At 41.5% G+C, this 26,082-nt stretch overlaps 1 protein-coding gene across 1 annotated transcript; it reads right to left on the reverse strand.

The window, feature by feature from the left end:
- Positions 1-961: 961 nt before the first annotated feature.
- trappc10 (trafficking protein particle complex subunit 10) lies at positions 962-24,065 on the reverse strand. Its single transcript, XM_044366178.1, has 23 exons — positions 23,872-24,065; positions 19,174-19,255; positions 17,659-17,794; positions 13,706-13,905; positions 13,355-13,550; positions 13,137-13,248; positions 12,699-12,946; positions 12,092-12,238; positions 11,641-11,755; positions 11,197-11,273; positions 10,862-10,953; positions 10,178-10,318; positions 9,684-9,793; positions 8,562-9,094; positions 8,251-8,392; positions 6,919-7,077; positions 6,521-6,750; positions 4,919-5,019; positions 4,570-4,693; positions 4,033-4,197; positions 3,629-3,809; positions 2,595-2,789; positions 962-2,495 (listed from the first exon to the last, which is right to left on the reverse strand). Exons 1-23 carry the CDS (start codon positions 23,930-23,932, stop codon positions 2,248-2,250), a joined length of 3,795 nt encoding a protein of 1,264 aa, XP_044222113.1. The 5' UTR covers positions 23,933-24,065; the 3' UTR covers positions 962-2,247.
- Positions 24,066-26,082: the final 2,017 nt, after the last annotated feature.

Genomic DNA, 26,082 nt, shown 5'->3' on the forward strand with positions numbered 1-26,082 from the left:
TCCAATGATTTTTTAATATAGTTGGCAATCAAAGATGATTTTGATTTGAATCATTATTTACACATCAGTATGTACAGTGGTCGAAGAAGAGGAGCATGAGGCTGTAGTTACACTGTGTGTGTGTGAGTGTGTGTGTCTGTCTGTCTGTCTGGGGGGAGGTGTGTGTGGGGTGGGGGGTGGGGGGGGCTGACATTCATTCTTTCAAATAAATGAATGAATAAATAAATGTATTTATTTATTTCATTCATCTATTCAACAGCTAATTTTATGTGTGCATAGCTCGGACACGTAATTGGCAACACATGCACACACACACACGCACACGCACACACACACACAGAATAAATATACACACTGTATATGAACAATCCACTGAAAGGTAAGACAATAGATAGACAATAATGTGCACTGGCTGATCCTTATTCAAAAGTCTCACCTGGTCAAACACACTCGAACAGAAACATCCACAGAAACCCTCACACATACACACAAACTACAGCTGGACAGAAACACACACACACACACACACACACACACACACACACGCACACACACCGCTACAGTCTGAGCCTGTTGAGTCATCAGTGGTTTTATATCAGAGTTTTGTGCTGATGTTTGTATTTGAGTCAGAGAACATAAATGACTGTTTTTGTTAAATATAAAATCATTGAACAATATTCATGTGTTTCATATTTTTTTTACAAGTGGGTATCATGAAGACTATCTAAATTTGTATATATATTTTTGAAAGATTCAATAATTTTATCTTATAAATTATAAATGATTTGATTTTCTGTCCTTTTTGTCAAGCAAAAAAAATGCATGTATTTTTGACTGAGGCTCTAATCATCAGAGGACAAAAATTCAGTTGATAAATTAACTGATAAGCACCAAAATTAATTTAAATTTTTTAAAAATCTGTTAGAATTTTATTGGTTTGGAGCTTTTTCTATGACTTTGATAAGACAATACATAAGGATGTCAGAGGCTACTGAACTTCACATGAGAACTTGGGACGTGTCTAATTGCTGGGCTCGTGATCATTTTGGGAATGAATCCATAGACTGACTCTGATCACAGTCTGCTGATTTAACCAGTACGGAAACCAGTCCCTCCAGTACAAAGACAAGTTGAATTTTAAACTTGTCTCTCAATCTATTCTGTGACTCCAAACAAAGATACCAACCAGAAATGATAACTGTTCACTACTCTAGACACATGGGATCTGTCAGAATCAGACTACACAATAATTTGGCATTTTGAAAGACCTCAACCAATAACAGCTTGCCATCTTTCACAAGGCATAGGCAGTGCCATGGACCACCTTCACTGTTGCGTATCACAGCATTAACATTCCTCTTTTACTTCTCCGTGTATACAGTCATGAATGAAAGAGCTCTCCTATGGGCGACATTGTGCAAGTTTTCAAACCAGACGAGCAAAAGCGGAATTATTCTGACACGCTAATCTTTTAATTTCAAGAGGCGTCCCAGAAGCTGCAAACGCTGTCTTCCATTATGACACACTGCTCGTGATAAAACAAGCAGATGGCGTCAGGAACAACGGGGGCCATTGTCAAGACTGATTTTGTGTAGTCAGATCCTGAATTTATCTCCACCGTACACCGGAGGGAGCGTTGTGAAAAGTGATGATTACGGACTCGTCTCCGGATACGCGTTAAGGTTTTTGACTTTCAATAAAAACAGCGGCTTATGTCTGCGACTCAAATGTAATGATCAAGGCAGAAAGTCTCATGATGTGAAAATGAAGACTGCGGGAGAAATGAGACTAACAGCTGGACACACTCAGTCAGAGTTACAGTACTTGAGAAGCTGATTGAGGCATACACACACACAGGGCTTTGGTGCATCATGGGACAATCAGGAGTGTTATTCTTCAGTTCAAAAGGAGCACGACGGGCGCCCGTATGATTCAGTCCATATATATATTTATATATTTATAACTATAAATCCATCCAATGAGCTATGTACAAAGTATGGCAAAGAAAAATCTTTATTTCAATGTATCAGCAGATGTCATTGGCTCTTCACTGTGTCTAGTCCGTAATGTCTCCAGTGATGTGAACGTTTCATGCTTTAGGGAGGAGGGAGTCCATATCGGCGATCTGCAGCAGTCTCGGACATGGACTCATGTATCCCATCTGCCCTGGAGCAAAAGCTCAGCAGAGTCCATCCAGGGCCTGGGTTCAGTCCTACAAGAAGGGGGCGGGCGGTCTTGCCACCAGGGTCATGTAGCGTTGACCTCCATGATGTGGTCGTCTGTGGCGGGCAGCACCAGGACCTGCCGTGTGTGGCTGTGGTTGAATACCTGTCCGGGGCTGAAGGGCTCCAGCCGCGGCATCGCTACGCCCTTCTGCTGCTGGTCGCCGCTGCCCACAGAGTGAATGCTGCCCCGGCTGCGGATGCTCGCCGTGTCCCCCTGGTCGTCCAGCGTCTTGTCCAGCAGGGACAGACTGTCGTTCTCCACGCAGCTGTCTGAGGAGCGCGAGACCAAACACGAATTGAGGGATGAAATGGATTTGTAGCGCTCTGTGTTGATTGTGTGTGTGTGAGTGTGTGTGTGTGTGGTCTTACCAGGGTCTGGCTGGATGGCCACTGCTGCGGTGTGCGGCAGGTACTTCAGCACTTTGATCTTGGGGAAAGGCAGGTGTCCGGCGAACAGAGGCATCACCTCGATCTGCACCTTATGGGTGGCGTTGGCTGTCATGGGCATCGACACCATCCCTGAACTCTTCCCACACACCGCCCAGTTACTGCTGCTGTCAGCCACTGCGGACACACACACACACACACACACATTAATATAATGCTCTTAAGCTGGGATGTCTCTCCTGTTCTAGAGTTGGTAACTTTACAATAATGACTGTAAACATGAGCTGAAGAGATGACAGACCTACTCAACGTGCTAGTGAGGGGAAGGAGAGCTGCCTACAGATAAATCTACCAATATACATGAATACAAGTTCAAAATCTACAAAGTTATCAATCATCTTCTTCTAGAAAGTTTTCAGTGAAAACTGATGAAAACTGGATATGATGAGCTAAAGCTGACATAACTAAATTGAGATGTTTTACTTTGAGTTTTGGCTGTATCTAGTGATTATTTTCAATTATTTACTTAATATAATCAATTCACTGTTTCATCTATTAAATATCAGATATCAGGAATGACTGAAATAAAGCTCATTGCAAGAGAATAGCAGCAAATCCATACATGGAAACTACAAATGTTTATGTTTAGCATTTTTATTTGAAAAAGTGTTAAAATAATTGATTAGTAAAAATAGTTGCCAATTAATTTTAAATTTCAATCAATGTATCAACAGACTGTTGCAGCTTTTGCTTTCTTTTTGACTCCTACTAGTATCATATTTGGTTCGCTTCCTTTTTTATAACACGGGACAAAGATACGTGTTTTTTTGGTCAGTATGTTTTTGATTGATCAAAGCATTTAATCTGTCAAATTAAAAGCCACAACGTTAGTTACAGATTAAAGTGACATAAGTTCTACTGGATAAATGATGTACATGATTAATAAATGAATAAATGGTTTTGTGTTTGTGTGTTTAAGCTCATTAAAACCCTGAGTAAGTGTTCTCCCAACATACCTTCATACATGAGTTTAGTGGTTTTGAGGCCGTCAGTGTCAGTCTTGCTCTCCTCTGCCATCTCTCCCTCTGCAGGTTCAGTCAGTCGTGTGATGCACACCTCCAACCCGCACAGGAAACCAGAGCGACAGTGCTGCTCGCCGGCAGGAGGCAGGATCTCAGCTCTCACGCTGTACAACGTCTGACCAGGTTCCAACATTGAACAAGCTTTATTAATAGTGGCACGGTCTCTTATTGTGGAAGGAGTGATTACTCAAAATACTATCATATTTTCATACATCATCATACGTACTAACATCAACCAGTTTTCATACTTCACCTTCACTCCTGCACAATCACTTATCCAAAACTTATCCTGACAACAAAACGACAGCTTCACTTATCAAATGTTTGAGTGGACTTACGGTGACTCTCTCCAGCTGGAACTGGTAGTGGAAGGGTTTGAAGGCAGAGATGTCTTGGTTGAGTGGAGAGAAGTTAGCAGAGAAAACACACTGGAGACAAGAGGGCAGGTCGTCCTTCCACCTCACCTCCCACAAGCAGAACACACTGTGCTTACTGCATAAAAGCTACACACACACACACACACACACATAGAGCAGACAACAATATGGATTAACGGGGATGGGTCGATGTCACTTTGATGCTCCTTACAATCAACACTTGAGAGAAAACTGAGTTCACGCTAACGTAGATACAATTCAAAAGGCTGTTTATGTCCTTGAATCAATGAGTCTGAAGAGAAGCTGGAACCATTTACATAATAAAAAAAGCCTATAAATCTTCACTCTTATTACTGTTTTCTTTCTGTTGTTTGTTTAATACTGTAGCACTTCCGAATTTCACTATGAATGAAAAGTGTGGTACAAATTAAATGTGAACTGATCCATCCTTCAGTCACTGACATTTGTTTGGGTTTTTGTTTTTTTTTTCCTGCTCACCTGTTTTGTTTTAGTGTTGAGGGACTGGAGCTCCAGCGAGGCATGCTGCTTCTCTGTCAGCTTCACTTCTGCCAGCGTGAAGTTCACGTCTGACACGTTCTGCACGCACACCTGGATGTACTTTCTGTGTGGTCGGGTCAAAGGTCAGAGATCAGATGTATGTTGATGTAGAATGATATGATCTAACCATACATGTTGGCTCAAAGTGGCAGATTAGTATTATAGAGATTCTACTTTTTAGAGAATTATTATCAACTTCTGATCTGACTATGAAATCAAACAGTTTATATGTATGCATGGATTCTTATTTTAAAACACATAGAGACATTTCTATGAGACAACGGCTCACCTGTTACCAGCAGAAAGCAGTGAGTGTTTGGTCTTGAAGGGGATGTAGAAGGTGAGGGCGAGCAGCGTGGAGTAGATCGACCACGGACAGTCGATAGACATCTGTGGACAAACACAGCTATGAAGTTACTATCCAACCTCTCAAAGTACAATGGGAGTCGAATGACTGCTTGTAGACATAATGGAGTGGATATGTCTCTAAGTAAGACTGTCCAATAGTTTTAAGAAAAATGATACATTCCATGTTCATACAGTCCTGTGCAAACGTCTAACTGGGGAGAATGCATCTACATGTTAATTGCCTTAAACCGTTGTGTCTCACGGCAGCAACTAAAAGAACGCCTCCAGCGATGAAGACTTTGTTGCTATGGGGAGTTTTGAAGAATATGCTTGAACAGCAGAAACACTTCTATGTGGAAATGCTGAACAGACAAGAGGAGAACTTTACATCTTTCACCAAGCTGATCATGAAGACTACAACTGCTGCTGATTCATGGAATCATGAAAGAGGTCCAAGAGCTAAAAAATCCTGCCTGCAAGTCTCCCAAAGCTCAAATCAATGAGTTCCTCTGTGTGGAAAAGAAGGTTGGATTACTGGAAACACAACTACAGTCCATGTCATCAGAAACAGAGGAGAAAGTAAGGCACTTTGTAAAAAACAAACTGAATGTTGATTCCAAATATGGAAAGCTCTGCCACCTCATGTTTTAAACTTACCTTCACAGTTTAAGAAAGCTGTTAAAGGTTTATTTTCATTTCTGCAGTGTCATCCTTATAGATTATCTTTGTAAACTGCCCACTAATAATGAGTCATTTTAATTTTGTTTAATCACTTTGTGTACTTGTATAAATGGATGTCTGCTAGTGTGTGTGCAACCTTTTTCTTCTTCTCTCCATCCTTTTACTGTGTTTTCTCCTTTTCTAATGGATTGAAGTATGTACTGGAGAGTTCCCTGATCAAGCCCCATCACATTTTCTGTTGTTTATGTATATATTAATTTGTAGCTTTTGCATATGTGTAAATACAAAAATCAATTGGAGAAAAGGCTGAGAATAGCATGAGCAGCCATAGCTAGTACTGAAACTAATTATGTAATAGATAATTTTGTAAAGATAAATCTGATCATCAAATACTGAAGATTTTCTAGTCCCAGATTCTCTAATTTAAGGATTTGTTGTTTTTTTATCTTTAGAAAATTAAATATCTTTCTCATGTAGACAAAATAAGCGATGTGAGAGTAGATTTCAGGCATTGGCCAATACATTTAACATTTTTTACACTAATCCATTACATGAAAAAAGAATGACTGATAGATTAAATGTAAATCAAAATAAATATTAAACTGACAATGAGTCATACTGACTGAAATTTGAAAATTAGATTTGAAAGGTGCAGTACAAAGCTGTATCATCAAAATGGGGGAAAAAAGAGACAAAAACAAAACAAAAAGAGGAACTACTACTCTGACACAAGTGGCATGACATGTTTAACATTCCTACTGCTCAATAAAAATTGCAACATGTAACTATTTCCTTTGCTCTGAAACTGAAGCTGCAAGTTATCTGGTATTCTACCAGTGTGTATTTGTCTGGAGGGTCTCACCCTCTGGTCGATGGCGGTCATGGGCGTGTCGGGATGACTGTAGCTGCGTGGCCGGTGGCGGACCTCTCCGTTGGTCAGCCTCTCGTTGGCGGGCCGGTCCAACCCGGACGGGATGACACACAGAACCTCCAGCTGGAACTCCAGGGTGTGGTAGGGAGGGGTGGGGGGCAGGCTGATGCTGGTCACCTTCTCGGATGATTGGATGGAGAGGACGCTTTCACCCACCACCTCTGAACATATGAAGAGAGAGACAGAAAAGTGAGCGAGAAGACGTGTGTGAGTCTTCCTGGTTAGTGTCAGCTCTCCGCTGAACCCGGTTTCATTATCCGGGCTGAACAGAAACCAGGTTACCACAGCTGAGTCAGCATGTGCACGATAAAGCGGGGGAAATTACACACCAGCAGCGGGGTTGCTGATGCGGGCGGTGCAGCTGGTGGAGGGCAGGATGGGCATGGTGTCTGTGTTGCTGAGCTGCAGAGCGTCTCCTTTCTTCACAGCGTAGTGACCCGTCAACAGAGTGAACTTCACCATCTGAGGCAGACCGGCCAGCAGCGGCTCTGAAAACAGAACAACAGCCGTGGTGAGCAACACAAACACACAAAAACACACACACACAGCAGCTTAAGTTGACTGACATGGTGGGTATTGTGTGTCAGGTGATCCCTATTCAATCTGATTCTATAATCGATTGGATTAGAGAGATTTCAGCTACAATACCAGTTCTACTATGGAACATTTCTGTATGTACTAATCAGTCATTGGAGAAATATTGAACTTAAACTTCCCCCCATAGTGAACTTGAACTACTGTCTGCCTTAAGCGAGTGGTATTTAACTGCATGAATCACTTACAGTAAAGAAAATAGGATCTACACACATATCTTTTTTATTGTCTTTATTCCTAGGCCAATATTTATCATACTTCACTAAACAACTCCTAGGAATTGGGGTGAAAGTTAAACTGGGACTAAAAGTACTCAAAGTAGGACTTGAGACACATTTATGAAGCATCCTACACATAGGCTGCTGTCAGGTAAGAAGACAGTGTGACGTCACTGCTGCTGTACTGCTGACAGTTTGAAATATTCGACAGTGGTAAAATCTGAAGTGCAGAGAATAGCACCACTAGTTTTATGTGTATAGGTAACAACTTATGTAATCTACCAAGGTTATATATGCAAAAATAGATTATAAAATGATATAAAAATAAATGTAGCCTATGAAGTGCATTAAAATAGAAGGTCATTTGACTTAATAGTTTGAAATCAGCCCCATTCAACCACATTGTTTTACAGTTCCTATAACAGTGCTGCATCTTGCACATATTGCACAGGCAAAATCTCCTCTTCCACTGTGCTTTTACTCATAGTCCTAAAAGCAGGACCAGAAGAGTGTCACTCTGAGAATGTTTGGCTAGTTGCAGGTAGGACTGATTTGCTACTCTGAGGGCTCAGGTGAAAACCTCACAAACATTTATATTAACCAGCTTTCCTGGAAAAGCCTGAAGACAAACACCTCAGGCTGCCATGTTTCGGTCTGAAAGCTCTATTTTTGGTTTATTCTCGCAATAAGAAGGATAAACAAGCTGCAGCTCCTATTTTATTTTCGTTTTCTAGTGAAAAGGTCACAAAGTGTAGTTTCAGTGTTAGTTTCATAGCGTATGAGCAGACAAACACAAAAAATTGCAAATGATTTGGAGAAATCACTGCCATCATATAAAAAGAATCAGACCTGAGAGAGGCTCCACGGTCAGCTGGGGCTCCTGAGAATAGACTTCATACTGGACTGATGGGTAGATGTGAGGAAGCACGAACTGCACCTGACCTACTGTGGCACACAGCTGACGCAACGTGTAAGTACCTGGTTGTCCACTCTACCAAGAAAAAGAGTGTGACAGACAAAAGACAGAGAGTAAGAAAATAAATGGACGGTTTTATAGAACATGTCAGTAAAGGTTGAGAGAGGGATAGTGAAAAAGATGCATAATAAAAATCTTTCAAATCATGTTTTCTCAGATGAAAAAGCAGAGAAGTGTGTCTTACTGGTGCTGTAAATGTGATGCTGTTATTCCCAGGCTCTAACGTTACGTCCTGCACTTTGAGCATCTGTGCTCCTTCCTTCATGGTAACGGTAGGAGGGCTGACACAGTTGGGCGTATCCGGCGGTGAGTTGCTGTCGTGACGACGCATGATCAGGTGAGTGTTCTTACACACCACCCCTGTAGAGTTGAGAGAATTGTCCGAAGGACTCCTGTCCTGAATCTCGTCCAGCTCTAAAGGAGGGCCTCCAGCTGAGAGGGAGGGAGGGCCCGCTGACGAGTTACTCTGGTTAAAGTCTACTGTCCCTGGGTTCGTTTGTCTCTGAGCTCCCTTAGATCTTCCGTGAGTCCCAGCGTGTTCCAGGTCAAAGTGAATGCTAGCAGCTAGTTGCTGTATGTGCACCGACACGGGCATCAAACATCGCAGAGTGAGCTCCACCTGCAGGACGGCTCCAGAGTGCACGGAGGCTGTGGCTGGACGGAACTGTAGCCGCGTGAGCTGAGAAAAAACGCCCATGCTGAGAGTCACTTTGTTAGCTGTGGAGGAGGAAAACAGAATTCAGTGTTGATGAAGAACAGATTTTTTTCACAGAAAGAAAAATACTGTGGATGTTTACAGCTAAGGAATGAGTATGTCAGTGATAATACACAATGAGGTGTGTTGATATAAGAAAACAATGGACAAGGAGCAAAGAATGCTGGATGTGTGGTGGTATTTGCTCCACCCTGAAGTGCATCATCACTGTTGTACCATATCCACAGAGTTTACACAACTGTTAGGTTCACCAGTGCTATTTAACTGGTAATGTAACATGAAGCAGATGTTAGTATTGTTGCTATAGCTGAATATTATTTTACCTTACATACTGATTTAGAACCTGTTTACTGGGAGTGAGCACAAACAAAAGACCAGCCACATATTAATGTATTATTTGGATGATCTCACATGCCATGTGCCCAATGTTGAATGAAAGCAACAAGTTGAGACCCTTTCTATTGAGGTTGTCTAAAAGCACTGTGGGAAATCTCAAACAAAACAAAGGGGGAACACTAAGCTAGAAAGCATTCAGCACTGCAGACTGATGATAAAGAGTATATTAGGTGGTATATTCCTTTAAATACTTACACTGATCTCCAGACTTGCCAGCAAAGGTCAGAATTTCCTGACAAAAGTGCTTCCTCTCCTCCGTGGTCAGATTCACATCACCTGCCAACAAGGCACTGGTCTGCAGGTAGCTGCGGTGGGTTGTCAAGGAAACCAAACACTACAGAGGATACCAGAGCACACCTGCTGCATTCACTGAGGTTGTACAGGAACACCTTAAAACACAGGAACCTCTGCTGTCTTTCCTTTGTGAGAGCAAACATTTTGCATCCCTGATGTGCCAGCCTGATATATATTATTGGATATACTTTATATATGTTATAATGTAAATTTACAGTAAGGTGTGCAAAAGCAGTCATTTAAAAATATGATCAATTTAAGGTCAATTTACACCTGATCACAGTCATCTTACTGTCAAACACAGACTAATTAGACTACTGCAGTGTATGTAAATGGATCAAATGATGGCTTCATGTGTAAATGTGGTCTGACACTCTCATCTTTAAAAAGGATACTCTACAGTTCTGCCCAGCAGTTTCTGACACTCAGCAATCTGTTTCCTGGTGTGAGTGACAGGGAGGCTCCAGCCCTCTGATACATATGACTTAAGAGCTTCCTGTAAGAAGGTCTCTGCCCGCTCAGGGTCCCCCTTCCTCCTAATAAAGACACACACACACACACACACACACACACACACACACACACACACACACACAAACTCATCATCACCTTGCTTTTCAAATCTATAGGAAAGAACCGGATGTGTTCTTGTGGACAGATCTTTCTAATGCAACAGAGATTACAGATATTTAGTCACATTCATTTTGACTGTAGCCCTCACGCCTTTATATGAGACAGAATATATATTTGCAAACTTAATTCCAGCACAGCAAAAGTGTCAGTGCATGAGTTGTACTTCTAATATGTGTGTTTAAAATGTTCCTTTGAGCTGCACTTTTATGGCTTCACATTTATTTTAAATCCCCTACACACCCATCGCAAACCAAGATTGGAGTTTTCATTTTTCTGCCTGATTAGACCTCTTCTCAGGACTATCTGGGTGTTTATAAGCTGTGATTGATTGACAGTTCTGGAGAAGAGGCTTATTCAGTCAGAATAACTGCAAAGAGCAGTACGGATGTGCCAGTTTTGAGACCTGTGTGCACCCTGATTGAACTATCAGCTTCTCTCTTCCTTACATGTAGAACTCAGCCAGGCTTTTTCCCACCAGTCTGGCAGACCTCAGTCGACCGATGGCCCTGTACATCTCCATAGCAGCATGAGATAGTTCCTGATGCAAGAGGGGTCCAATATGGAGGGGGGGGCGGAGGCGGAGGCGGTGGGTGAGAGGCAAAGGAATAAGAGAAGAGAAAGACAATCAACTCAACTGTTACGTAAGTTAAGTTTCTCAAAGATTACATCAGAAAAAATAATGATTGAAAAATTGGGCCAGGAGTTCAGAGACTGTGTGTTAACTTCCTTTCATGCCAGCTATTGAAATACAACACCGAGCTGCGGCAAGGAAATGACTTACAAGATAGTGCCTTTCAAAAGCTTCCACAGACGACAAAGCTTCTTTCAGCTTTTTGTAAGGGCTCTGCAAACTGTTGACTGTGGAGGACGACAAAGCAGAATTAAAACAAGGCACACAGTTACTTCTTGTCTTTCAAATTACATCCTAATCAACAATTAAATCCCAACCCTAAAGGTCCTGAAACATCAAACTGACTTCAGAGAAATAGTGTCCATATATACCAGCAGAAGCATTGCTTTAAAAGCCGGGATTGAAAACACTGCAAAGGCTAAACAGCCTCAGACAACCGGTCAGTGCTGAATCAGCTGATGAGGAGCTGATGGACACTGACTTGGGCCGACGACGAAGGACACGCTACAAAAACTACAAGCAGTGATAAGCTACACACACACACACCTGGCTGTTAGGCTACTAGTTTCAGGTAACAGCAGTCTGGAAACATACCAGTCTCAGGCCTCTCATCCCCCAGTCCAGCCAGCAGATCCACAGTCCTGTTCAGGTCCTCAGACGTTGGGCCCTTCTCTGACACCAGGCCACAGAGTTCACCAAGCGACTTCAGCTGGACAGACAGACAGAAAAAAAGACATTTCATTGAAAATCTGTAAGAGAAAAAACATTTTACCAGATATTTAACACTCGTTATGTAAATGAATAAGATATATCATCCTCTTAAATGTCAGGGTCAGACATTTACTCCTGCAATGCACCAGTATGAAAACCACTGACACTGTTACTTTCAATGATATTGATTAGGTATTAAAATGACCAAATGCAGAGTGTTGCTTTTAGTAAAAAAAAAAAAGATTCAAAGCAACATATGGTCCACTGAAGGTGTCGTGACACATCCTGGAAGTTACACAAGTGATCCAGCTACAGAACACGACATCTCCGTTACCTTGTCAGTAGCGTAGGCCCACAGGCCCACAGTATGGGAGCAGTTTGCGGCCAGCTGAGCCTGATCACAGCAGCCCTCGATCCTGTGCAGAACCTCCAAGCAGCTGAGGAACACCCAGCAGTCCAGCGCCCCCTCCAGCACCGACACCTGAACCACAAAAGCAACATGTTACAATTTGTTAAGCTTATCAGTCGACAGCAGCGTTCAGTCGGTTTCAGTTTATGTCGTTGTAAACCAACAGATTTGGGTGATTTCGGTGACACCCTGTCATCTTATCTAACAACAGCTGGATATCCTTGAAAGCTGTGAATATTCATGTTCCCCAGATGATGATTTCTGATGTTTTTGGTGGCTCGCTTGTGGCACAATCAGGCCTAAATTTCCCCTTGAACACGAGAAATATCAAACTCTAACAGGCAGATTGTCACATTCATACTCTAGAGAGAATGAATCATTTCTATTTTGAACACTATCAGCTTTCCTCTAGAGCCACAAGCCAAAATGTCAAGTTTGCACACCAGATATCTTCCCAGTCAAAGCGGGCAGAAAGTTAAAGCCCTCTATCTGAAGCCATGTCATGACTTTAGGCCTGTAGCGGTCAGGTTACCTCCAGCAGGCGTAGCTCCTGGACGCAGTTGTGCAGCAGCTCCAGGGCTCTCTGGGTGACCTCCCAGGGCCTCTGGAGGAAGATGAGTAAGGTACACTGGCGGGAGAACAGGTAGCTCCTCAAGTCTAGTAGGCTGGCCTCCCCTCGTTGGATCCCGTCCCTCTTCTCCATGTCGATAGGCCGTCGGAGCAGTAAGCCGCTCCAGCTGCGCACCGGGGCGCAAAATGAGCCGAGCCAGTTAGCTGTGTCTGTGGAAGGAGACGGACTGGTCAGACTGATGGTTTCATATGGAAAATACCGGCTCAGAGGAACTAAAACTCTAACCCTCTGGCTCATAATTTTGTTACTTTCTTATTCAGTAAAGCTATTCAACACATGTATTGTAGTAGCACCATCAAAGAATGTGCAACGATATCCTCTCAGGTGCTGGATACGTACCTCCAGCTCCAAAGTTAAGGACATACTGGGTAAAAAGAGCATCTAGTTCGTCATACTGGACCAAGGCATCCTCAAACTGCTGCAGCATCTCAAAAACAAAGGCCAGCTCCTCCTGCACGATGTAACACACAAAAACACACAGTCGCTTGAACACGCTGAATATTTTCCCCCCAACTAAAAGCTACACTGAGAATTCTGAGGGTTGCTTAACCTCCTACCTGGACCATGAAGTATTCACAGAAGCTCCAGCCAGGCTGGGTGCGTTTCTCTCGGAGCGTACGCATGTCGTCTTCGAAGCGGCCCAGGTTCTTGGTGAAGGACATGAGGAGGAGGGTTCGTAGCTTCAGCAGCAAGGAATTCCAGGATTCCTGAGACCGAGATGAGTCCTTCAGAGGATCCGACAGCACCACACACCTGGATCAAAGGGCAGTGTCTATTAATTTCATGTCAGTCAACTAACCGATTAATCATTTCTGCACAACATGTGATCACATCATTCTTTAACAGAGCAGAACAATCACTCTCTACTGTTACAGCAGCAAAAGGAGGAACAAATTGAGTCTCCTCACCTGTCATTCTGCTTGTTGCAGAAATCGCTGCGGATCTTGTCTACGATGGAGGACCGAGGCAGGATGTTGGTCTTGTTCTTCTTCTTAGTATCGTTGGTCTCCACAACGATGATGACCCAGTCCGCTGAGCCGTGTGTCCGCAAGCTGTTCTGCCAGCGCAGCATATCCTCCTTCACTGAGCTCTTATACGCCTCCGTATCCTACAAGAACACACAGTGGTTTTATTATTCAGGCCACCTATGGAGATATATTTATCATGCAGAACAATATGGGTGGGCAGTCTTTAAAAACTTAAGATATACTGCTTCCCAACAAAAACCAAAGTGTTCTATGAATCCATGTAGCAAATAACCATTCTTTGTAGCAGGAGGTTAGTGAAAATAATCCACTCACTCTCCAAATTATGTTAAAAAATGAAAATTATACTTGAGAGAATACTGCATGCAAGACTCTTGTTGATGCTGCCAAATGTGCCAACACCATCACACTGTTAGAGGGATTTTTTTTAGTTCTCATTTGGTGGATTTGGGAAAATTTGAGACAGAAAAAACCCATCACAGATGTATTTCATATGAACAGGATTATATAAGAACCATGATGAAGGAACAGGAAACGATACTTCTCCTTTAAATCACATGCACGATGCGCCCAATGAGGATGTTTCCACATCAGAGGACGGAAACTACAGACAAGAATGCTGGCCAGCAAGTTCACGTTATGGTAAAGCTAGTGATCTGTAGGGTTTGCTGTGTGAAGGGCTGCAGATGGCTGCTGCTGCTGCTGCTTGAGGGTGGTGTTTGTTTTAAATTGGCTGGAATTGAGTAGAGGTGGGATATAATTTGATGAGTCAGTTATTATGTAACAATCGCTGGCAGGAAGAGGCACTGGAGCCTGGTGTTACACAATGTTTTGGGAGTGAACTTGTACAGTTTGTATTTGTGGTGCTTCTGAACAGGATCATTTGGGGGGGGGTTACTGAATATTGGTGATCAGGTGGATGATATAGATATAAGTGATTAATGTATCCATGCGACTGAAGGTTTGCATTGATTTTTGTATAGGGGTTGTTGTGAGTAACGGATCTACATCCCAATCAACAAGTGACATAACTGCATCTGATCAGAGTTTTATATGGTATTTAACTAGTCTCAAAACCTGCACCGCACATAAAAACCAGTTGTGTTTACGTGTTTCGTGTGTGACGTCACGCTAGCACAAGCATATTGAAGAGTGAGTCTGTTGCATTAGGTCCACCTTCTCTCTCTGGCAGATCAACCACTGCATGATGGAAAACGTGTCACTAACAGCGCCGCTTATGATTTGAATGCATGGCAGGAAAGTCACCACCGACACCTGGTTCATAATAATCATAATACTGCAAATGCAAGAGCTTTCATCAGCGGGTCATAGGCTCAATCACCAATGTGTTACCTCATCCAGCTGGAATACAGCCCTGGTCTAAAGGTCTGGATGGATAAATATCAGTGAAATCGCCTTTTTTCTGTGATCAAACCAAACAGCTAATCAAAGGTCACAGTCAGTATTCTAAGGGACCAATCAAAGGAGTGGAATGTCTGTTCCATCCCTGCCTCCACAGTCTCAAAAGTCAACTTGGCCAGTGAGTGTTGAGCAGTTGCGAGCACGTAGGGAGGGTTAAGCTCGGGCTCGTCACAGTCCCGTGATCGCGGGAACCACATGTGTGTATGCAGACATGGATACTGTTCTGTGCACTTGTATCATGTGCACGCACCTGGTTTTTATGTGCGCAGGTTTGAGACTAATTAAATGTCATAGTTTCATTTCTGCAGTAAAATGCAAATAAAGTGCAACTTATCATGAGGAGATACAGATGTTAAGTGTGAGTCGTTAGTGCGCTGTTGGTTTTATAGCCTGTCCAGGTCACAGTGAACTGTTCTAAAAGCTGCCCAGTGCCACCTGTCCTCACTACCTGTGACACTGTCACGCTTTCAATTAAAGGATTTGCTGCTCCTTGAAAATGAAAAGGAAGTGTTTCTTTTTTGCCTCTCAGTGCCTGCAATTGTGCACCAATTAAACAGATATTCTTTTTTTACTTTTCTGAAATGCATGGTTCCTCTGCTTTGTGTTTTTGTGTTGATCATATGTTGTCTTAAAACTGGAGCATAACTTTCCTCTAACTACCCACTCATTGCCTGCACATGGAACAAGCATCTAAACCACAGCAGCTATTACTTTACATGAATATAGATGACACATGTAAAACAGGTCTGACAAAAACAAAGAGCTCTTTCCTTTTAGAGAATCTGCAGCCTGCCAAAGGTCCTTATCATGCTTTACATCTAGAAAATATGGTCGCTGTGAGCCAATCAGCTGTCAGAGACAATTTAAGAAGTTTAGAAATTTTCCACCAGGACAAAATTGATGTAGTGTTTAACTGGAACGTGTTTACTGGTTAATTCATAAATGTGGCGATTAAAAGAAAGGAAAATCTGACAAAACAAAGGAATCATATGGAGTTATTTTCTCTTTGTGTAACTGTTTGTCTCTGACACAGCCTCAAAAACTGAACAGTGTCAGTCTCACAAAGGTAGTGTTTACTGTGCAGGTGTTAATGTTACTGTCTCTATACTGTGCACATACACACAGGCTCACTACACTAGAGGCAAACCCTTTAGAAAATGTCATAAGTCATGAGCCGGTGACAGCACTTCCTTAAACTAACCAACTGCTCCGTCAGCAGCAGCAGGTTCCTGCTTCCCTTCTTGTTTTTCCCCCCGTCTGCGTTCCTGAAGCAGTCTTACAAAGCAGCTGTCAACTGATGGTGACTGAAGGCTAAAAGTGCATCGAGCGAGCCGTGTGCATAATAACGCAGATACATCTGATTGATTTGATTTCATCCACATGAAGCTGGTGTTTCTACACTGTAAACTGAACTTTTCTAAAATGTTCTCCAGTGTGGATATTTGACACCTTTCTCATGATGAGGTGTGAACAGAAGGATGAGTCATGTGGAAGACAAAGGGCTTTTCTTCAATATACACACATACTGGTATCATAAGATTTATGTCAACATGATGTTGACTCAGTGAACGTATATATATATCACACTATGAGTTTGCATATCTTGCATACAGAGCTGTGTGTGTGACCTATTTTTTGCCCAGATAGGATGCCTATAAGAACTCATCTATTCTTAGAGGGTAAACAAGCACACATGGAGTAAACAAACTTTAACTAGATTCTGCTCTTGTGACTTCCAGGTCAGAAGATGTTCTTAACAGTTGGGTAGCAGCGATATTAAAAAAAACTCTCTCTGTGACAGCTCATTTAGTGTGTAAACATAATAATCACACAGTGCAAGAGTTCTGTGTCAGGTGACTTCATGATCATGACCATAAAAAAAAAAAAAGTTATTTGCTCCAAAGTCTGAATGCAGCAGCACAAGAATGACCAGCAGCCGTAGTTTGCAGGTATCAAAACATTATTTTATACTCTATATGTCATAGCTGTCAGACAACACACACAGAAATGATCAACAACTAATCAGTTATCACCAACATCAACGAGTCAGCAACACTGAAACTGAAATCCGGATATATATCTGACATGTTCATTCAGCCCCACTGCTTGCCAAAGCATGCCAAAAATGCACCATTCTGTTGCTTACTGAGAAAAAAGAGGAGGAAGACTGACTGAGGAAGACTGTTTATTAAATGTGCTTCCAGTCCAGCTCATCTACCAGCAAGATATGAGAGCTGTAAGAAGTTATTTAAACAGGCCTCCCTTGTACCTTAACAGTCTGATGATATACAGTGCGATACCTCATGTTTCACAGTACTGCCAGTTCAAATACTGAGTACTGAATGATTGAGGGTGTTGAACAGGGTGTGTATATGTGTGTGTGTGTGTGTGTGTGTGTGTGTGTGTGTGTGTGTGTGTGTGTGTGTGTGCTGTCATGCTTCCAAGCTACTCACACAGCAGTCAGTCCAGTAGATGTGGAGGAAGGGGAAGGTGAGAAGAGCCTTGTTGCCCTCCTTGGGGAGGAGCTCCTCTTTAAACTGGACAAAATTAGCCTCAAGGTGGATCATTTTTGGTGCGCGGCCGTACGTCCTGCAGGGAAAACAGAGCAGAGTTTTACTGAAGCAAGTATACCGTATTTACTGTGTAATGAATTGCATTTTTATTGCCCCATGGGAAAATATGACTGTATCATATCTGCATGCTGTTCATAGACTTTACTTCCACCTTCAACACCGTAAAACACAGTGGAACTGTGAAATAAAGATGAATAATGACCCCTGTATCTGTCACAGCTTTCTCTCAAACAGCTGATAGAAGGTGAAATTTAAGAGGAAACTCTGTTTATTGATGTAGTTTTGATTAATACTATACATTCACAACTTGTTCAGTTGCTCCATAGCCTGTGCTGTTACTGTAAAACTGTGACCAGGATGTTAAATATCTGAATTTTCCTTTAACATTACTTCCTTCCCTTTAACCTTCAGTACAAGAGCCCCCAGCGTTGTGTTCATTCAGCGTGGTTAGTCTCACTTAAAGGACCAGTGTGTAAGATTTAGGAGGATCTATTGGCAGAAACGGAATATAATGATCATAAGTATACTTTAATTAGTGTATAATCACCTGAAAATAAGAATCATTGTGTTTTCCTCCTTTATATTAAAGATGCACCAACACTGGATCAGGTATCAGTGACAATGGGCCGATCTGGTATCAGATACCATTATTTTAATGAATAACAATTCAGTTATTTATATATAACAATTCAATTCATTTGTTACATTCTGTTTGACAAAGTTAGGGAAGCAATGTTTAAGTCAGGCCTGATGTTGTCTTACACATCCAGTCTATTCCACACAGTGAGGCAGACAGTTTATTCATTAAACACTGGTATCAGATCAGTAGTCAGTATCAGCTGATACCCAAAGCCCAGGTATTGGTATCAGAACTGAAGAAGTCGGATTGGTGCATCTCTACTTTATATCTACATAGGGAGCAGGTCCTCTTCCACGGAGCCCTCCATGTTGCACTGCCATGTTTCTACAGTAGCCCACAACAGACAAACTAAACACTGGCTCTAGAGCCTTTCACATTTTTCATGAGTTTGGTGACCACCGTGGGTTCTCCTACATGCTTGAAAGGGAGGGGTTGACACATAAATGGAATATCAATACAGCGACTTCACTTCCTGTTTCAGCTTATAAAATTCAAGGCTTTATTTCCACTTAGCCATCATGTAAAACATCCTGAACAGTGTGTTATCCCCATTTAGACCGCATTAGACTCCACTACATTATCATATAAATCATCCAAAATCACCAGCACATTCATGACATCACTTAAATCACAGAGAACAAGGGCGAGGAAAAAGTACCTCACACACACATCATGTTTTTCAGTTGCTACATATAGAGGCTATTCATGCGCTGATATTTGCCACTCTGTTTTTCCAACACATATTCAGTACTCACCTCCTCCATTCCATTGGCTCCCTGGGAAGCTGTTGGGCCAATGAGGTATAGAGAGACGTAAACAAGCCCTGGTCTCCAGCACCTGTGAGGAAAAGAGGATTGAAGATATACATTTAAAAAAATGGAGAATTCAAACAGCTCACAAAAAACTGAGATATAATCTAGTCATTCTCACATCCTCATAACAACTATGATGAGGAAAATATGTTCCCTGATTTTGATAAATAATAGTTCCACTCCTCGAGGGTTGAAAGTGAAAGGAAAATGAAGGATATTTTGGGCAAATTAAGTTTATACATAATTGGGAAGCACTTGCAGAGCTCATTTTCTACAAATGAAACATCATGTTATTATAATCATGCAACTAGAAAGAAACTATCAAATGACTGAAGGGAAAAGTGGGGTAGAGTGTGAAAAGGTGGAAACGCTAAAAAGTAAAACAACGAAAGAAAATATGTGAACAAAGTGCAGATTTGACACAAACAACAGCGGTTTTTGTGTTTGCTCTCCTCACACTCCAGACATCAAGTTCCAAAACAACAGCGAGCCTGAAGGAAATGATGGGACTGTTGGCCAAAAAAAAACGTGTTTTGACAATGTAGTCCAGGATGTTGTTTGGCAATGACTGTGTCTGATTTGCTGCACTCATATCCTACAGCCCAGAGTCCATCAGACCATGTACAGGTCAACGTCCTGTAGTGCTCTCTGCCTCTTCATCTGCTCTCCTGTTGAACAGGAAGATCTAAATGATGAGCTTCAATCCAACGATTAAACTTGTTTTACCACTGATGGAGGTGTGTGTCAGGATACTTTCCTCTTCTTCTCAAACTCTCATGAACCTTCTACTACTCTTGTAGGCAATTTTCTAATATTGACAAGTCTAGTTTTGTCACTTACAACAGAATAAAGGCTCCAGACTAATTAACTAAATTAGTCTGGAAGCCTGTATTTAAAAGAATCATTTCAACTGACATCACAGAGCAACGACACATTTAGAATATTTTCATCTTAACTGTGTAACTGATTATTTATTGATTTTTTTCGCCTGTCATTTATGTCTTTTCTGCTAACCGTCTGCTAAATGCCCACATATAAAAAACCCTTAGAAATAGTCTGTGTATTTCAACCCATTCATACGTCTCTGCACATTTCATGCTTCCTGCTGTTGTTGTGCTTCGTGCTGACAGTGTGTGGCTGAACTGACAAATGCACTTTTCTGCACAGCTGTTTCAAACCAAAATAGAACCACGTGTGTGTGATGTGATACATGACGACATCTGTGAGGTATCGCTCTTTTATACCAAGCAGGAGTTAAATCTATGCTTTATATATATATATATATATCGGCTGCGTGATGAAGAGCTTTCAGTTGTGACGACAGCTCGGTTCAAGTCACCTTTATCACAGCTCAAAATAACATGATTGTCTCAGGGCTTTAATTTGCACAGCATGCAACAGCCTCTATCTTTAGACACTGTTTTACCACTGCGTCATCGCTATACATTTATGTGCGGTACGTATGTACAAAAGTTCACAGAGTCAGAGCCATTTTAACACACACACACACACACACACACACACACACACACACACACACATACACAGCAAAAGCTATAAAAGTCTGAATGAACAGAAAGCAGGAACGTCTAGAGTTGAAACGTCTGCAGTAAAAGAAATATTTCTGCCTCACTAACAAGAAGTGTCAGTATGTTGGTACACCACAGTACCAGACAGTGTCATGATATATTGTGACATTAATTTGTAACCACTAGTAGACTGTTACACCACCAGACGTTCTATCCTCACATTTTGTTAACATCACAAAGCTGGTATCATAATAAAAAAATACCCCCTACCTGCACCTGCTATTACAGTATATTGCTCAGTCCTTTCATAGCAGCTTTGCAGCCACACACACACAAACTGTATCAGCCATTCCCATCACAAAGACAAACATTTTCACCAGATTACTTGCTGCTCACACCTAACCAGAGCCGTCCTGAGGACACCTCCCATACAGCAAGGCCTTATTTTTTTTTTTTTTAAAAGTGAAGCAACACTTTGTTTCATGACATCTTTGCTTTGAAGTAAAAATCCACTTGCTCAATACGACACAGTCTAGTCTTTAAGCATTTCAACCGTTTTGTCGTCGGCGCTGCGCTCGAGCTCGGATCATTTGATGGAATAATGACTATGAGATAAGGGTGTTGATGTTCATCTTCAGTCAGTCTTCTCTACCGTATGTTTCACTATCAATCCTGTTGACCAGGCTCTCACCTCGCCTCCTATCGCTGCTGTTAATTTGACAGCTGGTGTCCTGTTCCGGGAAAACGCTCAACCTGTTGAGTGTGTTTTGATAAGCGCTGACTGTATTGTTGTGTCTTGGTAGGACTGAGGCATTTTCTAAAGCTACTACTGGAACTAGGCCACATATCTCATGAACTAAACAGAAGCTCCTTTTTATAAATACACCCCAAAGGGCACACAGGACTACTAATCCTACACTGTTAGTTCAGCCAGTATGGATGTAAACAGTCTCAAGTATCCTGCGAGATGAGAGTCAGCACTTAAAGCTCACAGTCGCTGTTTCATTTGAATCCACTGAGCTTCAGTAAAGCCAAAAACCTTTCACTGCACTGACACATAAAGACTGCAGTGTAAATCAATTAGCCTCGCTCTCTACTTTTAACACCTGGATAAATAGCTTTGACGTGTGGTGTGCAACACGGTCCGTAGTACGGCATACGTCAAAAGACTTCAGCATACATATTAACAATAAGAAGAAGATGAGCGAGTCCCTCCGACAGTTTCTAAACACCGCCCTTCATTTGAGTGACATACACAGTCTGCAGTCTGATCTCAAAGGGAAACCAACATAAACAATGAGATAGCTGAGAAAAGCCTCCAACACCTGCAGCACCCTCACACAACTCTGGTGTTTTCTGGTCTCCAGCCAGTCACATACTTGGTAAAACTAACAATAAAAATTCCACAGCCAAAGATAAATTGTCAACAACTTATTTTTATATTCCGAGTCGCCAGAGCATCCGTCTACCACAACCCTAGTTTAAACCTCTCGTGTAATCATCATTATTACAGTTCAGAGTTTGTACCCTTCCTTTATAAAAACAGAGTTCCTCCAGAGTAAAGTGAATCACAACTGTTGCCAGTTTCACCATTCCTTGATCAAAGACAGCAACAGGAAAAGAGAAAAGTTTGACATGTTTACTTCAACCTAAGGATGGAGAGTTGTAAGAAATTGGTTAATATTCTATATATTGTACACCAGGGTTAACATCTTGAATCTTTTTCCCAAGGCTGTTATTGTTGTGCATATTTTTAAAAGGCAGGTTATCACATAGAGCTGTGGACTGTCAGTACCAGATGCTTCAATAAAGTGGAGTTTAAGCTTCAGGACAAAACATGTTATACTAACTTGATTTTCATGATATAAACATTTCACAAAAACAAAATCAAAAATTCAAATGCATCGATTTAATTGGATTTATTGTTGTCAGGTTTGTTATACGACCTGCCAGGTTGTCTTTGTTTTTATTTGGGATTCAGTGGCTTATTTCTGTGATGCCAATATAACCATCTATACTTAAAGTCCCCCTCCACTCAAAAATATGTTTTTCTTCTTGTTCCTACAGTTAGATGTTTGATATACACAAGTGTGATGTAGAAACTTGAAGATTCCAGCGCGCATACACTGAGAATGGACTTTACAGTGAAGTAGCAGACATCTTGTATCCAGCAGTTAAACTTTTTATATGAAATATATTTGCATATTCATAGATTCTGGGGTTTTAATGAGGGAGAGAGAGTAGATGCCAATTTAAGGATTTTTTTGATGTGTAGAAAACCCATATCAGACACACAAAATTGTTCCAAGCAGAGTATGTCTGTATGTCTTAATACATGTCTGGAGGGGATGTCTCAAATGTGAAAACAATGACTACACGAAAGGCACACACCTGACACCCCGTCAGGGAATCTAGGTGCTCCTGGATCTCACTTCAGGCAACCTCTGACTTAGACTGACTGATTTTGAATCTACCAACAAATCCCACTGCCTGAGGTAGACTGTCACACCTATGACTTCTTTTCATATTCAGATTCCCCGGTGCCTCTGAGCTGGAGCACCTCTGGACCACTCTGTCCTAAAAATGGAGCAGCCTGCGGGGTGCAGCGGAGCGTGGTGCCCACTGCCAGGGTCGGCTCTTAAAATAACCTGTACAAGCAGCTTCCATAACACTCCAAGGGGGATTATGAATGGCAAACTGACCCCATCGCCCAAACGTCAACGGCGACTGCTGTCTGAGCTGTTTACAGGGGGAAACTGTGGCTGTCCAGCGGAGAACAAGGTGATATCCTTCCCAAAGCTGCAGCAACTAGCCGTGACGTTATATCGTTAGCTTAGGCCCGTTAATCAGTCTCGCTACTAGCTAGCTGAGAGATTCCGTCAATTAGTACATTTAGCACAGACAGCAGTGTAGTGTAGAAGTATGCAAATAATACAGCATTGACAAGCAGAAATTAAGCAGCCAAACGCCACAGACACACACACACACACACGCAGTGTCTCGTTAGTACTGTGCTACCTGCTGGCGTAGCTAACGCAGGCTAATGAATATAGCCAGCAAGCTAATTGTCAAGACCTGAAAAAATAAGACTGGACGTTTAATAAACACTCACATGTTACAATCGGCTTGTTTTCCATAGTATAGATGATCGGCTTTTCCTCTTGACACTCCATATGTGTTAGCGGCAGCACTCCATGGAAATGACATACAAACAGGGCTTTATTATTAGTAAGTGCTTATGTGTGCAGTTGCATTGAATCGACGGGGCCTGTGTCCCCCACTGCACTTCCGGGAAGTGCGTAAACTGTGCGTCATTAAAGGACCAACCTATGATTTTTTGACACTCTAAATTACAGGTGTATTATTAAAGAGTTTGACTTTGACTTAAAATGTAGGTCTTTTGTCTTTCTTACAGTGATGGAAACAGTGCTGAGATCCTTTGTTTAAAGCCCCCCTTTGAAAAATGGTTGTTTTTCTGTTGTCACTACAGTTGGATGTTTGAGCTTCACTGTGCTGTGAATGTTCAGAGTTTGACACTAGAGGGCAGTTGGCATATTCATCTTCTGGAGAGAGTCTAGCTGTGCAGTGCTAACCCTCTCTAACCTTATTTTTTTTACAGTCTATGTCCTTACCTTAAATCTGAGTTTAAAGAACAGACTCACAATTTTGAAAATCTGTCTTAAAATATTAGTCAGATGCCCATATGAGCTTTGAAACAGGTTTTCCTTGCTGCAATCACTCCACCTGTTAAAACTGGATATAAAAAGATCCCTTCCTAATACACCTCCTATAGTGCAAAAATGTATTAAAAGGTTTATCTGAGTTTATCAAATAAAGTGGGTAAAGTAACAGTCTCTTTGGTGTTAAGTTCCCTCTTTGTGTTTCCCAGACAGTGTTTCCCTTTTGAGCTGCAGTGGAAGGATAGTAACAAAAAGAGGAAACTTTATACTAAATAGGCTGTAACTCTGACAGATATCCCATTGATGTGACTAATTTGTTATGAACAGTATGAACAGCAGGAATTATTACATCAAGAAAAACCTGTTTTAATAGTTACCTGACTGTTGTTTTAAGACAGACTTTAGAAAAAAAAAATGTACCTATCCTTTGAGGCGTGTATCTATGAGCATGATTTGCGACATCACAACTAGTTTGGAAGCTAATCATGGTCCAGTATCCAACTGACACAAGTGTGATGTAGAAACTTGAAACCTCCAGTGCACACACACTGGGAATGGACTTTTCAGTGAAGCGCTTAATAAAATAAAGCGAAAGTTAATATAGACTGATCTGTTCATTTTAATACATTTATATTCATGTAAATGTGATGATATCTGTGCTTATAGAGCCCCAGAGGCAGCACTGTTGTTCTGTCCAGTTAAAACATGAAGCTTCACTTTACATTCAGACAAACTAACGTGGCAGCTACAAGTGTTATGTTTCATCTGTGAGAACCAACATTTATCTTCCTAAAGGAGTTATATCATATATCAAAATGCTACGGAGACATCAGAGCCAGCGGTAAATCATCAGAGCTGCAGATCAGTTCATCAGATCATTTTCTCCCAGGGATGATGACGGATGTTGACCGGCTGATCATCCCCGGAGTCAGGCTGCCAGCGGCTCCCAAATGTATCGCAGCAGATTTAAGTAGCAGGTGTTATTTGGATAAACTGACCACATATTGGGAATCTATATGAATACTTTCATGCCTGAAAAAAATATTCAAACTTAATAAAGTGACATGTCCTACAGCGAAAATTACCTTAGCTTTTAGCATGGCTCATCTCCACCATTGAGAGTATAGAGGATATTTTTTGGTCATGATTAAAATTAAAAGTCCAATTAGAAAAGTAAAAGAGATCAAATTAAAAAGATTTTTACTGGTTTCTAATTTTACTGCACCACTAAAAATAATCAGGCCATAATTCAACATAAAAGGAAAAAGCTAATTTAAAATGTAAAATGATCATTTGAAAATGTAAAGCGACAATGAAAAAAGTAAAATTTATAATGCAAAAGATTAAATGGAAATACTCAGACAGAAAGCTTCAATTGTAAAGATGAAATTGAAAATGGCAATGGAAATAGGAAAAGAGAAACATCAAATATGACACTCAAAATGGAAAAACTTAAATGGAAATACTTAAATTAAACAGAAAAAAATAATTTATTCATTTATTTATTTATTTTCATTTGCACTTTACCATTTGACGTTTGGCTTTTCAAGCTGTATGTAAATGAGGAGGCGTGGTCTAAAGGCTGCAGGGCGGGCTTGAGACGGCTGAGGTGCAGAGGCATCTTATGGACAGCAGGGGGAGCT

Source organism: Thunnus albacares, chromosome 11 (assembly GCF_914725855.1).
Source record: "Thunnus albacares chromosome 11, fThuAlb1.1, whole genome shotgun sequence".
NCBI lineage: Eukaryota > Metazoa > Chordata > Actinopteri > Scombriformes > Scombridae > Thunnus > Thunnus albacares.